A 16,163-nucleotide genomic window follows, 5' to 3' on the forward strand; every position below is an offset into this window, starting at 1 on the left:
TACAATGTGTAGAGATAGAGTACAGCCAACATACCTTTGTGATTATTGATAACATGAATAATTTCTAATAAGCAATATCCTAGTAAGAAATTATTGTGCTTGATTTGAAAGTCAAACTATAATAGTCTTTTAGCAAAATCTGAGCATCCAGGCTCAAAGATATTGCATATTTAAGTCTGAATTTGGTTGATTTTCTGAAACATCTATCCTAATCAGAGAAAACTTAAAGGCTTTATTTTAAATCAAATAATTTAAGGCTATAGTCCTCTTGCAGTGTTCCTTGGGAATACTTTTAATAGAAAATGGGCTAACATTGATAAACCACTAAGGAAAATGGACAAAAATTTAAAAAGTTTCTATTTGTGCTAATAATGCTATATAAGAAATGTTCATTTTAACTGCTTTATGTTAAAAGTTGTTATTGTATATTTACATCTTTTTCCATGATAAATCCATATTTTTATAATATGACAAGGATAAGTTGCTTCTTACCACTGTTACAGTCTTGCTGTAAGTTTAATACAGAATAGAATAGAATTCTTTATTGGCCAAGTGTGATTGGACACACAAGGAATTTGGTGCATATGCTCTCAGTGTACATAAAAGAACATGCTTCAAGTTTTGGGGCATGCAGAGGAGATTGGAATAATAGTGAGAAATGGAATGAAGAGCCATGTAATGTTTTTGCTTAGGGATGGGCCTAAGGAGTTTCTAAAATAGAATTATCAACTGCTTAAGTCCTCCTGGCTGATGATAATAGATGTCGGGACCGGCTTTAGTTGCACATGGTAATAAATCAAACATGGCAGTTTAAAATCACATTCTCAGGTAGGATACATAACATTTATAAAAAGCCATCTTAGTGGTTTGCTGGTGAACCATAGGATGTATTTTGGATCTGAAATTTATTATGATTTGGTAGCCTTTGGCTAATAGAATTAGATCGTAACAGGTTTTGGCTATAATCCAAAATATTATATACATAAAAGGAAAGGTTTCCCTGAGGGAAGGATGTCCAGATTTTAATTTAGGTTGCAATTTACGTTGTTGAATATCCACTTAGTAATGACTGAGGAACAACAAGAGAAAGCCAAAAATTATCTACTATGTAAAACCTCTTGGATCGCAACCAAAATGTACTATAGTAAATATGCTATAGTGTGTCTGATTAGAAATAAGTCCCCCCCCCCCCCCCCCCCCCCAGTTATTCTTCCTTTATGCTGACCAACAGGATCTGGCACTGTACTATCTACCTAGTACTAGGTCATATGATTTATGGAGAGAGTAATGATTTAATTTTAAATTAATTAATTGGAGGCTTTGAGTTAATATTTTTATGCTAAAGTTACTATATATTTTCCTTTGCTTCTTAATGAAATTTAATATTACATTTATAAGATTACATTAAGTTTAAGGCAAGAAAGACTTAAAATACTATATTATAAATATTTTATAAAACCTTTAAAGGTCTAAAAAAACTTCCAATAAATTTAGTTAGCAGGTTTCAGTGTTCCTGTTCTGCTAAATAATTTACAAATGTCATAAATATAATATGTTAAAGTACTGCTTTTTTGAGGAGCAAGCTATTTTGAGAAAACTTACAAACACTTTAAAATGGTATTTACTAAATGGGAGTGTAAGATTATATTGTATATTATATTGTATTGTATAATAATATATTATTGTATCTTTGAGCCAAATTAGGCATGTTTTCTCAGTTAAAACCAGCCAGAACAAAGATAATTTATTAAAATTGGTGGTCCCTCAAATGCAAAAAATTTGACTGGATTGTGTTCAGGGCATTTTGATAATTCCTGTTGTCCAATATATATGTTCAGGACAAAACTTTTATTAACTGTTTATATTTGCAAAGATGTATTTAAGCCATAATTATATAAAATACTTCAGAGTATGTGCTAGTGAATTCATCTAGACTTAGTTTTAAGACATTACATAGAATCATATAATATAACTATCAGAAGGGGCCTTTGAGATGATGTATTCCAGCCCACTGCAAGTAGCCCTGTAACAGCATTCCCATTGGATGAACTCTATTTAAAATCCTCCAGTATGAGAAAATCTATTACCCCCAGAGGCATTCTGTTCTGTTTTTGAGCAGCTCTTCATTTTTTTTTCTTGATGGCCAATCTAAATGTACCTTTTTGTAATTTATTATTTGTTATCATGTCTTCTGGAAAACTGAACAGTTCTGTCCTGGCTTCTACATGGTAACTTGTCAGATAGTAAGAGACAAATATGTAGATATGTTTCTCTATGGTCTTGTCTTCTTCAAGATTAATTTGCTAAATTTTGCTATTCAGGCTCTCTACCATTTTGATTGCTGTGTTTTTCCTAAACTGCAGTTCCAGAACTGGATGCATAACTATCTGTATTTTTTAATTCAATATTTTTATATTCACCACTTCTAAATAAGATGTAATGTGATCAAATGTAGCTTTCCACAGTAAAATTGTTTTTGAAAAGCACATTCCGAAGGATGTGGTATAGCTTCATTAAATCAGTTACACAGAGCCCACCTGTTAAATGAAAGCTTTTTGCTAGTTAACTTTTGTTTCCAGATGTATATCTCTGCAGGCTTCCTAATTAAAATATGGGTATATGTAATATATCTACAGTGGAATATTAAGGGTATGCCTAAAATGGAAAATATGTTTTGTTTTAAATCTAAAGCAAACTTTGAACATTCTCCCACTACTGTATATGCTGAATAGTTCGTGAAGCAGCCTGCCTGTTTACTATCTTCTCACTGCCTTCCTTCCTGCTCATCTCTGTTAGTGCACCCAAATTCCTGCAAAGATCCAAGCAGTAGGAATATTAATGAGAGCAGAAATATCCTACTAGTCCATTTGCCCCTGACCTTCCTAATCTCACTTCTAGCACTAATTGCTCAGGTTTTTTTTCCTGTTTTTATCACCTCAACAATTTCTGCCTGGAACAACTGTTCCATTTGAAAAACAAAATAATCGAGTTTCAATTTGTATACAGAGAAAACATCCAAAATGCTAGTTTTGGTATGGACCATTCAATATGCACTAATATGCTGCTCATATGCAGGTCTTTTTAACCATGAGCAATAAAGAATTTGTATCAAATTTAGGAATCCTTTCTTTCTAATAATTACCTACAAAGATTACTAGTCATGCTGAAGCTTTATTCAGTTTAAACATGACCAAGTAGCCATAAATTGCTCACAATATCATTAAAATTGATAAACATTCTTAACTTTTTTCCATAGAGTAAAATTACTTTAAAATGCTGGATTGTGATCAGATTACATCATTTTGTTCCTTTTACTATATGGTCATAAGAAATAAAAATAAGAAATATTCCTATAAAAAGAATAGGAAAAAATATTTTGTCAAGTTGTGTAAATGTTTTGATAATTTAATAGTTTTTCTTTATAATATGAACATACTACTTTAAACATTTCCCTATTTTAAAAACAATGCCAATTACTGTTTCTGTAAAATTAATATTTTTGTTTAAAATTAATTTTTTATTTTTTTATTTTTTAAATTAATATTTTTGCTTCAAACTAAAATACAGAGTCTATAGATATAAATAGACACAAAAGTTTACTGAATGATAACTATACTAAAGTCAGAATTTTCTCACCTTTAATAAATATGTACATTCAACTATATTTAGAACCTTAAAAAAATTCTTCGGGAACTCATCACACTTCCTCCCATGGAATACAAGTACAATTTTCATGTGTGTATGTATGCAAGTAAAAGGACTGTACAAATCTTAGAAGATAACTATGGAAAAATTCTTTTTTAGTATCTGCTGTGTTATATACTAGAATATTGAGAAATATAACTTTGTTGACATCCAAATATTTAAAAGAAAAAAATTCCAAGAATTTCATCATCTATTTTCTTCTAGGTGCAAATAAGATATGAAGTATGTTAGTCTGAATCATTCAAAGTCAGCTAGCTTGAAAGCTTATTTCTATTTCTCTTAGTATAAATGTAAAAAAAAATCCTAATATTTGCCATTTTTGTTGCCAATTATGAACTGGGAAGTGACATATATTTTTATGGTTTAGGATACATTAACACTTCCCCAATATTTTTTTATCATCCTGGGAAGATACAATAATACAATACAATAACAGAGTTGGAAGGGACTTGGAGGCCTTCTAGTCCAACGCCCTGCCCAGGCAGGAAACCCTATACCGCTTCAGACAAAGCTATCCGACATCTTTTTAAAGACTTCCAGTATTGGGGCATTCACAATTTCTGGAGGCAAGCTGTTCCACTGATTAAATGTTCTAACTGTCAGGAAATTTTTCTTCAGTTCTAAGTTGTTTCTCTCCTCGATTAGTTTCCACCCATTACTTCTTGTTCTGCCCTCGGGTGCTTTGGAAAATAGTTTGACTCCCACTTCTTTGTGGCAACCCCTGAGATATTGGAACACTGCTATCCTATCTCCCCTAGTCCTTCTTTTCATTAAACTAGACATACCCAGTTCCTGCAACCGTTCTTCATATGTTTTAGTCTCCAGTCCCCTAATCATCTTTAATGCTCTCTCTGCACTCTTTCTAGTCTCCACATCTTTTTTACATCAATATTATTGTTATTATTCAAAATTTGCTAGTGAATTTTTAAGGAACTAACTTGTATCTTCTAATTCTTAGGTTGCTATCCTCCGTTATACCCAGTCACCTGCCAGTAGTCCTATACAACAACAATTATTGTACTGTAAAGTTATTTCTCAGCTCTGTACTTTTATAGATGCGTACATCTAAGGAAGTACTACTTAAATTCAAAGGCATTATTTGTTACAGTAATTTTTAAATACTCTTTACTAGTTGAAAAATAATGTATGGTTATTATGAAAACTAAGATGTAACCCAGATAAATATTATTTCAGAAATAATATTTATTGAAGGCAAGAAACTGTTAAATATCACTTACCTTGTAAAAGTAGTTATCAAGCCAGGGCAAGTTTCATTCTGATTTATAACCAAAATCCCAAACTTAATTGTGGTTGTAAATTAAGGACTACTTGAATGATGGGTGCACAGGTAGATGCTTCTCTATTCTTGAATTTAATATTAAACCAAAATGGTCTACTAAGAATGTTCTTATTATATTATTTAAATATTAACATTTCTTAAAATTGATTTATTCATTCTGAAATTGTGGTTATAATGGAGTTACAGTAAGATACAATTTCTAAACAATATAATTTGCAGTTTGGTAGATCAAATATATTTAAAGATAGTAGAACAGAAGCTACAAATCTCAAATGAAATTAATATATATACCATTGCTGGCTGGATTGCAGTCACCATAATTGTATTATAACTTGCCTTTGGTAACAATTAGCTGCTAATTTTTAGTTAAAAATATGTAGTCTTAACATTTAAAACTATTGTCTACACTGCCTAAGAGAATTTGTGGGGCACCCCTTGATAATAACTTGCAAACTGGAGGAGTCACTTCTCCCTTTGCTGAAATACCTATACTGGTGCTCTTTGGGTTCAATTTAATGCTTTTTAAAAGTCTTTTCTTAACACTTGTAGTATCAGGTCTTCAGCAGAGCTCCTTTTGCAGGTGTTGTCATATGCTTAACACTGATAGACAATAAATTGTAAATAGATTTGTGGCTTAAAATGCACCTGCAGACACACCAACTGAGAATCCTTGAGATAATTTTGGTAAGAAACTTGGGAAAGCACATGACTTGAAAAAAATATTGCATAATGTTTTGTCCAAACATAAATATTAGCCTCCTGTTATGTATTTTTTCAATTAAGATTCCTTTGTGCAGGTATACCAGTATTTTTGTTAGTTATATTTGCAATGTTGGTTAAGGCTCTTGCAGATTCTTTTTATTTAATACTTCGTAGGGAGAAGTTGAACAAATAGCAATGATGAAATCAAAAGGGCAGAATGAGCATGATGAAGGCATGCTTGAATATTTAGAAGATATAATAGGATCAGGACGATTGAAAGAGCCTATTCAAACATTATGTCGACGAGTGGAGATATTAAATGAACAAAGAGGTGAGAAGGTGAGGCTATGAATTAACATATTATTCTAGAGTTAGTTTTAATTTTAAATTATAAATCTAATATGCTTGTCATATGCAATGTAGATGCTTTTTTTTGATTTTCAACAATCTAAATGCTATAAAAGAAGTATCTGGAGTGTTCTTGCTTTCATGTGAAATTACTGCATGCAAACTCAAACTAAACCCTTCATGATTTTTATATAGTGAATTTGTGAAAACTTATTAAGGAGGTATAGCTATTGCAAAATAGTTTAAATCTGTATGTTTTGTCTAGTTAAACAGAGTTAAAATGGTGGAAAAGGAAAAAGATGCCTTGGAAGGAGAACGGAATAAAGCAATTGAATTTCTTTCTTTGGAAAACAAAATGTTTAAAGAAAAAAATAAAATCTGTCAATACTACATGTAAGTAGCATAATTTTGGAAAACAGGATGGGATGGATCAAATATATAGACATCACATCTACTCAAATATGTGTTTAGTTTCTATTTATGGAAAGATTAAATGTGGAAAATTTATTCTACAGTAGTTTCTTTAGATGGCTAGTAAAACCTACAATATATCAGAGAGAGAAAAGGAATAGATTAGAAAACAGAGTTGGAAGGGACCTTGGAGGTCTTGTAATTCAACCCCTTGCTCAGGTAGGAAACCCTATACTATTTCAGACAAATGGTTGTCCAATCACTTCTTAAAAACTTTCAGTGTTGGAGCATTCACAACTTCTGGAGGCAAGTTGTTCCACAAATATTGTTCTGATCCTAGAACAGGACGGTTTTATTAGAAATATTTCAGTGGAATGTTCTGAGTTGATTGTATTCCAACATAACAAAACTCAAAGTGTTTTGAATCTTAAATCACATATAACAGGGAAACTTGAAACAAGCCTCTTGTTCCTTTGTTTTTCAACATTGAGACACAAAAGTTGATGTAAGAGTCTACTGTGCATTATATGCTACCTAACATTCCAAATACTGGTTCGAGAATTTTTTTAATAAAATATATTATAAAACCCTTTTTGAAATCCAAGCAATAAATAAATGTTCCCCTTGGAACATTTCAAATGGTTGTTTCAAGATGGGAAAGCTTTGCATACTTCTGATACAAATTGCATTATTTTCTATTCTACCAAACTACTAGTGATGATAAATAAATAAATAAATCCTTTCCATTCAGAATAATGGAATTTAGTTGCAAGTAGTGCAGTATAAATTTAACCCATTGCTTTTGTACTTAAACAACATGTTCTCCTGTGTGCTGCTTGGGGAATCCAAGCATGGGTTAACTTTGTCCATTAACCTAGAGACTGAGTTACGTAAATTGGTGACCACGCCTCCTCTGACTGGATGGGTCAGTTTTTTAACTCATTCCAGCCAAAAGAGACGTATTCCAATTTTCTCCAGACTAATGAGACAAATTTAGGATTTTTCTTGGATTCTTCAAGGGTTCTGCCTTTTGACTTAATTTGCCTTCTAAGGGAGAGGCGGCAGCTCGCTGCCTGTCCAGTCCTTTGTGTCTTGTTCTTCCGAAAAGGACTTTTACTGCCATTGCATAGTTGCATCGGAGGCTTAGTGCCTGGCTCCGGGAGCCATTGGAATGGGGGCTTTGTGGCAAGCGCCTGAGGCGTTTGAGCTTGGTGTCTTGCAGGGGTTTATTGCCACCAGCCTGATAACCGTGCCTTGCGCTTCTCCGCCGCATCGGAGCCTGGAGGACGCCTGCCATTTGCGGCGTGGCTTAGCCGGAGATTTCTGAGAGGGGTTTTTCCCGCCATTCGCGGCGCGGTCCGCCTTGCCTCTTCATTGCCGCTCGCGCTGGGAGAGCGCTGCCGCCGAAGCGCTCCATGTTGTAGGAGCCTCAGAGCAGCTTACCAGGTGAATCGGCAATTTAAATTTGGCGCCTGAGGCTGCGGTCGCCATTTTGGGGCCGTTTTCGGCGCATGCGCATTAGGCAACCTAGCTACGAGGTTGCTGCTCTTGGTGCCTGGAAGTCTGCTGACTCATCGGCCGCCCATTTCCCTCACTTCGGCCCTGGTTGTTCCAGTGGGAGGACCGTTCTACTGCAGCTCCTGCTGACCACGCGGCCTGTGCTCAATCGTGTAGTAAAGCCTGTGCTTTGTGTGCCCTTTGAGTCTTTTCACCTCTATTCTTACAATGGCTGACCAATCCACCTCAGGAGGTACAGTAGAGCCTTTGGCAGATAGCCAGCATTCTACCCAAGCGGGGGTTAGCTCAAGGCCTGGCAGAGCCGCCTCTAGGACCACCAGTCAGAGGCCCAGGGAGGCATCCGGGGCTCCGGATAAGGCCCATAAAAAGAAAGACAAGTCTAAGGCAGCAACTAAGTCCTCTGGGGAGGGTAGAACTTCCCCCCCAGCACTATTGCCTCAACGTGTTTCCCCAGCCTCAGTTCCTCAGCCAGCAGGGAGTCAGGCCTGGTTTCCTGATCGCCCTTTGTCTGTTATTCCGGAGGTGGGGGGGTTGGGGATCCAACTTCCTCCAGTCATTCCTGAGGCACACGCACTCTCGGCCTATGCTTTGCCACGTGCTGGGCCTTCTGCAACCTTTACCCCCACTGCTGCAGGCCTGAGGCCTATTGAGGGCCATGATCAGCGCCTTTCTCTAGATCTCTACCAGATGATCTCTGCAGCTATTTCAAGGGGGGTGGATGAGGAATTACTCCGTAGGACTCAAGCCCCAATAGTGGCCAGCACCCTAGGTGGGCCTTCCCTTCAGGTTCCTCAAGTAGATCTTCCAGATTTACCAGCGGGGCCTTCTTCTTCCCCTCTCCCCTCACATTATAGTGAGGATTCAGCCTTGGTCGAGGAAGGGGAGTTGATAGATAGAGATTTCTCTGATGATGAGGGTCTGATTTTTGATCAGCCTAATTCCTCTCGCCTGTTTAAACCTACTCTATTTAAGTCCTTATTATATAAAGCTAAGGCTACTACTGATATGGGAGAGATGGCTCCCAAAGATAGCTCTGCAGTAGGCCTGGATACTACTGAGCACCTATTTGCTGAACCGGTTTCACTACAGGAAGTGATTCCTTCCCCAAAGTTATTCATGGACCTCATTCAGAAACAATGGGACCAACCGACTGCGGTTGCTCCGCCCAGCAATGGAGACAGGAAATTATACACTTCCACTCCTGACTTAGAGAACATTCTGCAGTTTACGACTGTGGATCAGCCAGTAGCTGCCCTAGCTTCCCCTGCGCTGATTCCGTCAGAAATTTCTGAAGGCCGAGGATCGCAAGGCCGAGATGGTCATTCGTAAAACCCATCAGGCTGCGGCCTGGGCCTTGCGCGCTGCTCCTGTGGCATCGTTCTTTAATAGAACCTCTGTGCTTTGGCTCAAACAATTACAGGAGAGACTGACCCCTGATGAGGTACGTCTTCATCAAGATGTGACCAAGATTATGGCCGCGCTAGAGTTCTCGGCGGATGCCACTCTCAATGCCGCCAAGTTCGCTTCTCGAGCTGTGGTGTCCAATGTGGCATCACGTCGCCTGCTGTGGCTCCGCCATTGGCAGGCTGATGTTAAGTCTAAATGGCGCCTGGTGTCCACCCCTTTCAAGGGTGGTGCCTTATTTGGTTCCGTGCTTGACCCCATACTCATAGAGACCAGGGACAAACACAAGGTTCTCCCCTCCTCTGGGGGGCGCAATACCAGGAGGCAGCAGCCATATAACAGGCGGCAGTCCTTTCGAGGAGGTTACTCGGGATACTCCACAGCTCCCTTTGTTCCCCACTATAACAGGGGCTTTCACCAGCCACAGGACCACGGCCAGGACCGTGCGGGGGCCAGAGATAGGGGGCGCCAACAGCATCAGGCGCAATCCCACAACAGGAGATCCTTTCGTGGATCTGGGAACCGGTCCTTTCAGAGGTACCGGTGACTCCCAAGGGGAGGAGCAGGTGGGCAGACGTCTTCTGGCCTTCACTCATCAGTGGGCGGAGATCAAGTCCGACGCCTGGGCCCTTCAGGTGGTGCGGCTGGACCTCACCCTAGAGTTTCTCTCCATTCCCCCAAGACGGTTCATCAGGTGCCCCGTCCCCAGGTGCTCAGTGAAGCAGCGTCTCATGGAAGCCGAAATACATCATCTCATCTCCATCAACGCCATTGAACAGGTTCCCAAGGGGCAGGAAGGCGTAGGGTTTTACTCCATCCTGTTTCTGTTGCCCAAAAACTCAGGGATGGCGGGCCATTCTAGACCTGAAAAGACTCAATTGGTACATCAAGTATCAGAAGTTCAAGATGCAGTCTTTAAAGGGCATCCTGGCATCCATCCGCCAGGGCGACATGATGACATCAGTCGACATCAAAGAGGCATATCTCCATGTGCCCATCCATCCGGCGCATCAGAGGTTTCTTCGCTTCCACTTCACGGGCTGTCATTTCCAATACTGGGCCTTGCCTTTCGGTCTCTCGTCGGCCCCCTGCACCTTTACCAAGCTCCTAGCAGTGGTGGCGGCCTCGCTTCGCTCTGTTCCGGTGAGAGTGAATTGTTACTTAGACGACATCTTGGTCCTGTCGTCGTCTCGAGCCCTGTGGGATTTGCAAGTAACAATGTACTCCCTGCGGAGGCACGGCTTCGTCTTGAACCTCCCCAAGAGTCATCTGCAGCCAACTACATCGTTGCTTCACTTAGGGACTGTCATCAATTCTGCCACCTGCAAAGTCTTCCTGTCCCTGGAAAGGCGGCAGAGCATCCAGTGACTGGCAACTCAGGTATCCACGCTGCGGCTGGTGCCCTTGGCCCTTCTCTCTCAACTGTTAGGGAAGATGATATCTTGCATCAACATTGTCCCCTGAGCCAGGTTTCACACATGACCACTCCAATGGTTCCTGCTTCCCTATCAAAGGTCTCATACCAGTTATTCACAACTCAAGGTCCGTCTTCCGCCCAAGCCCCTCAGATCACTTTGATGGTGGGCTTCCTCCAAGATCCTCAAGGGGTGCCCGTTCAAGGAGCTGGAACGCGTCCAGGTTACGACGGATGCCAGCCTATTCGGATGGGGCACCCATGCTCTGGATCGGGTGGTGCAGGGTCGTTGGTCGGACCAGGAGCTGTCCAACAGCATCAATTGGCTAGAGTTACAGGCCATCTGACTAGCTTTGCGAGAATTCCAGGACATTGTGACTCACAAACACATTCTGATCTTAACTGACAATGTGGCCTCCAAGGCGCATGTCAATCGCCAAGGGGGCACGCATTCCAGGGCCCTCATGCTGGAGGCAGAGAAATTGCATCACTGGGCGGAATCCAGACTGTTGTTCCTTCGGGCGGAACACATTTCGGGTGACTCCAACGTCCAGGCGAATTGGCTGAGCAGAGCCACAGTGGATCATGCAGAGTGGCAGCTCCACCCCGACCTCTTCCAGCAGCTCTCCCGCCGGTTCGGCCATCCAGTGGTGGACTTGTTCGCGCAGCCCCACAATGCGCAACTGCCCCGGTTTTACTCCAGATACGTGACTCCCGGGGCGGAGGGAGTGGATGCCTTGCGCAGCCCGTGGCCGGCCGGCCTTCTCTATGCCTTCCCGCCTCTACCAGTGATTCCGGCGGTCATCCAGAAGATCCTGTCGGAACGAGCAGAGGTTCTCTTGGTGGCTCCGATGTGGTCCCGACGAACCTGGTATGCCAACCTGGTGCACCTGTTGATCTCGCGCCCGTGGAGGATTTTGGACGATCAGATCCGGCTCAACCAGGGGGCCCTCATACATCCGAACCCCCAGTTGCTTCAATTAGCCGTGTGGCACGTGAGCGGACTATTCTGACTGACCTTCATTATTCCAGCGAGGTCATTGACACGATTCAAGCGGCCCGTCGTCCCTCCACTCTCGAATTTACGAAGCTACCTGGCAGGCCTTCTGCAGGTGGTGCCGACGGAATGGGGCAGACCCTCTCCAGGATTCGGTGCCCCGGGTATTGGACTTTATGCAATCGGGATTCAACAAAGGTTTGGCACCCAACACGCTTCGCAGGCAGGTCATGGCCCTTGCCACGGTGATTGGGGGAGGTCAGGGACGCTCCTTGTCCCAGCATACGCAAGTCAAGGCTTTCCTGAAAGGGGCGGCCAACATCCGGCCTCCAACCGTGCACCGCTACCCTTTATGGGATTTGACATTAGTACTCAGGGCGCTTAAGAGCTCTCCATTTGAACCTATTACTTCTATCAGCCTTCGACTACTAACTCTTAAGACTGTGTTCTTGGTGGCTATTACATCAGCCAGGCGGGTTTCCGAATTGGCGGCACTGTCAGTTCGGGCGGACCTCTGTATATTCCATCCCAACAGAGTCGTTCTCCGTTTGGACCCAGCCTTTCTACCAAAAATCAACACTTTGTTCCACAGGGCTCAGGAACTCGTCCTTCCAGACTTTTGCCCCAACCCTTCTCATCCACAAGAACGCCAGTGGCATCACCTGGATGTACGCAGGGTTCTTCATCGCTACGTGAAACGCAGTGTCTTTCAGGCGGTCGGAAGCGCTTTTTGTGTCCTTTCAGCCATCATCCATGGGACAGAAGTTTCTCCCCATACGATAGGTCGATGGTTGAAGGCGTGCATTGACAGCCAATCTCGGCAAGTACCCAGGCGCATCACTCCTCACTCTACCAGGAGCGCGGCCACCACGGCGGCCTGGGCCACGCAAGCCTCAGTGGAAGAAATCTGTAGGGCGGCTACCTGGTCTACTCTATCGCCATTCATCAGACATTACAAGGTTGACGTGTATGCCTCGGCTGAGGCCTCCTTTGGGTGGCGTGTGTTGCAACAGGTGCTCCCCCCTGCGGGGGACCCTGGCCAGCCCAGCTCCCGCCCTGGATCTTAATTGCTTTGGCATGTCCCATGCTTGGATTCCCCAAGCAGCACACAGGAGAACGACTGTTGACTTACCTGAACGATCCTTCTATGTGTGCTGCGAGGGGAATCCAAACCCACCCGCAGCTTCGGCTGGCCAGGGTTGTCGTGACTTTGACTTCACTGGCTTTTCACTGACTTGTGACTTTGACCATGACTGACTTTACTTAGTTGTGACTTGTGTTCTGACATGTTTGTATACTGTTGGGCTACGGCCATCACTTGTTATTGTTATACCTCATTAAACGGCTGACTTTGTACAAAACTGAGACATCCAGTCAGAGGAGGCGTGGTCACCAATTTACATAACTCAGTCTCTAGGCTAATGGACAAAGTTAACCCATGCTTGGATTCCCCTCGCAGCACACATAGAAGGACCGTTTAGGTAAGCCAACGGTCGTTCTTGTTGCTCCTGCACAAAATCTCTACAGTGATGGATAGCGTGGCGTATATATTCATTAGGGATTTGAAAAAGATATGATACACGATTCCAGTAAATAATTTGAAAAGTCCTAAAGTTTCAGGCGTTGGTTCATCTACTATATTTTTCGGAGTATAAGACACACCTTTTTTCCCCCAAAAGAGGGTGAAAATCTGGGTAGCGCCTTATACACTGAATACAGCATTTTTGGCCTCCAGAAACCCCGCCCTTTACAAAAATGGGCATGCAGAGGGTTTGGGAGGGATGCAAAGTGCTCCTGGGGGCTGGGGAGGGCAAAAATGAGCAAAAAAAGTGGCTGTTTTTTGCTCATTTTTGACACCAGCCCCCAGGAGCACTCTACAAGCCTTCCAAAGACTATGCATGCTCTTTCTTTCTTTTTCTTTTTCTTTTTTTTTTCTTTTTTTGCAAAAAAGGGCCTGTTTTCGCAAACAACGGGCCGTTTTGTGCTTGTTCCCCTACCCCAGCCCCCAGGAACACTCTACAAGCCTCCTAAAGGCTATGCATGTCCTTTTTGGGGGGCAAAAATGGAGCCGTTTTTGCGCACCCCTCTTCCACCCCCAAGAGCACTTTGCAGGCCTCTCAAACTTTCTGCATGCCCCATTTTTCACAAAAAATGAGGCGTGCAAAGGGTTTAGGAGGTCTACAGTGTGCAAAAACTTTTTTAAAAAATACACCTCTTCAAAATCTTGGTGTGTCTTATACTCTGAAAAATACAGTATGTTGCTTAATTAGAATTGTTTCTAATTAATCTTAAACTGGGCAATAAAATCCAATATAGACATTAGGTTTGCTTTCACTCTGAATATGTCGAAGCAGGTAACTTTAGATAAGATCAATTTTATCCAATATCAGATGTCTTTCTTTTTTAGTTATGAATTACAGAAGCGGATATATGACCTGGAAGCAGAGAAAGGAAAAATACATGAAGACACCAAAGAAGTTAATGAGAAGAGCAGCAAACTGGCAGATGAAATGAGAGATAAGAATGAAGCTCTGAAAGAAGTAGAAAAGTAAACATTAATTGTTCTATTATTTGGCAAAACTTAGCAATATTTGAAGGAGTTGCTGCACTTGTTCTATTTGCTGTTCGTCACTGATGCATTAAGGGTAACAAGTATGACTTTTTTCTATCTTTTGTAAAAACGATGAAAAAAAATCATTGGATCATTAGAGGGTTTCCCAAACTGAGGTATACCTCCCTAACCCTTGGGGAGGTACAGATAGAATTCAGGAGAACTTAGTTAAATCTTTCTCAAAGTTTCATTGCATTATGTTCATTTTGGTATTTGTATTTTTAATATAAAAAGGTATATACAATAAGATTACAATAAAGGAAGATGTGGAGACAAAAAAGAACCCCTGGATTATGTTCTTATTCTAATACAATGGTTGTTGTTATATTTACTCTTTTTAGGAAACTTAGTAAAATCACAGCATTTATTGAAGAAAATAAAAATAAATTTAACCAGCTGGATTTGGAGGATGTTCAAATTAGGGAAAATCTTAAACATGCAAAAAGCAAATCAAAGAAACTAGAGAAGCAGCTTCAGAAGGATAAAGAAAAGGTATAACTGCAATTTCATTATGGCTTTTCAAGGGGAAAAATATATTTGGTTGCCTCTAGATGTAAAAATATATGATCAGAAAGGTGAATCCTGCTGCTGCTGCAGTTAGATCCCAGAGTGAAAGCTTTGTGATCATAGCTGTATTCCTTTCTATAACTTTGGTTTCTTTGTTCACTTCTATCCCAGTTTCTTCAATCAGGAAATTAATCTTTTATTCTCATATCCTAGTGCAGCGATGGCAAACCTTTTTTGGCTCGTGTGCCAAAAGCAGGGGGGTTGTGCGTGGGCGTGCTACAGCCATAATGCAATGTGCGATCCAATGTGAGGGAGAAAATAGCCTCCCCCTCACGGAGGCCCTCCTGAGGCTTCAGGAATGGACTTCCAGTTTGTTCGTAGGGCCAGTTTAAGCCCTCCAGAGCCTTCAGGGACCTTCTGGAGCGCAGAAAACTGGCCCTACAGGCAAACTGGAAGTTCGGGAACGGACTTCCGGTTTGTCTGTAGGGCTGTTTTTAGTCCTCCGGAGCCTTCAGGGACCTTCAGGAAGCTTTCCTGAAGGCTCTGGAGGGCTTAAACCGCCCCTACGAGCAAACCAGAAGTGACTTCCGGTTTGCTCCTAGGGTCGTTTTTCATCGTCCGGAATCTTCGGGGATGCCTCCGGAAGGCCAGTGAAGGCTCCGGAGGCCTTAAACCGGCTCTACGAGCAAACCAGAAGTCTGTTCCTGAACTTCCAGTTTGCCTGTAGGGTGGTTTTCTGCGCTCCGGAGGCTTCAGGGAAGCTCCGGGGGGGAGGCTGTTTTCGCCCTCCCCAGGCTCCTATAAAGCCCCTGGAGCCTGGGGAGGGTGAAAAATGGCCTCAAAAAAAGGCTAAAGTCAGTTGGCCAGCGCGCATGGCCAGCTAACAGGGCAACGCCTCGTTGCCCTGACAAATGGCTTTGCGTGTCACCTGTAGAACACATGCCATAGGTTCACCATCCCGGTCCTAGTGCAACTATGTCTACAAAAGATAGATCTCTATTTAAAAGTTTGATGCTCTAGCCCACTCGCAACTTTAGACAACTTCAGAAGACTTTATTTCTTTATCTGTAGGCATGTAATTTTAGGCAGATTCTACACATATTTGTTGTTAATAAAGTTAGCATTCGTATTTAATAACATTTTAGGATTATATCCGAACTCTAAATAATATAAACTGAGCAGAGATTTCTATGTCGAGCAAATTACGTAGGCATGTATGTATGATGAAATTTGAGTCAGTCACAAT

The 16,163-nt window shown here is 41.7% G+C and overlaps 1 protein-coding gene across 1 annotated transcript in view; it reads left to right on the forward strand.

Annotated features, from left to right (window-relative positions):
* Positions 1-16,163, forward strand: part of SMC4 (structural maintenance of chromosomes 4) — a 53,058-nt gene that overhangs the window by 7,174 nt on the left and 29,721 nt on the right. Inside the window, 4 exon segments of the mRNA XM_032224881.1 lie at positions 5,882-6,046; positions 6,321-6,448; positions 14,207-14,347; positions 14,752-14,902. Coding sequence (XP_032080772.1) covers positions 5,882-6,046; positions 6,321-6,448; positions 14,207-14,347; positions 14,752-14,902 — 585 coding nt within the window.

Source organism: Thamnophis elegans, chromosome 10, assembly GCF_009769535.1.
Source record: "Thamnophis elegans isolate rThaEle1 chromosome 10, rThaEle1.pri, whole genome shotgun sequence".
Taxonomy (NCBI): domain Eukaryota; kingdom Metazoa; phylum Chordata; class Lepidosauria; order Squamata; family Colubridae; genus Thamnophis; species Thamnophis elegans.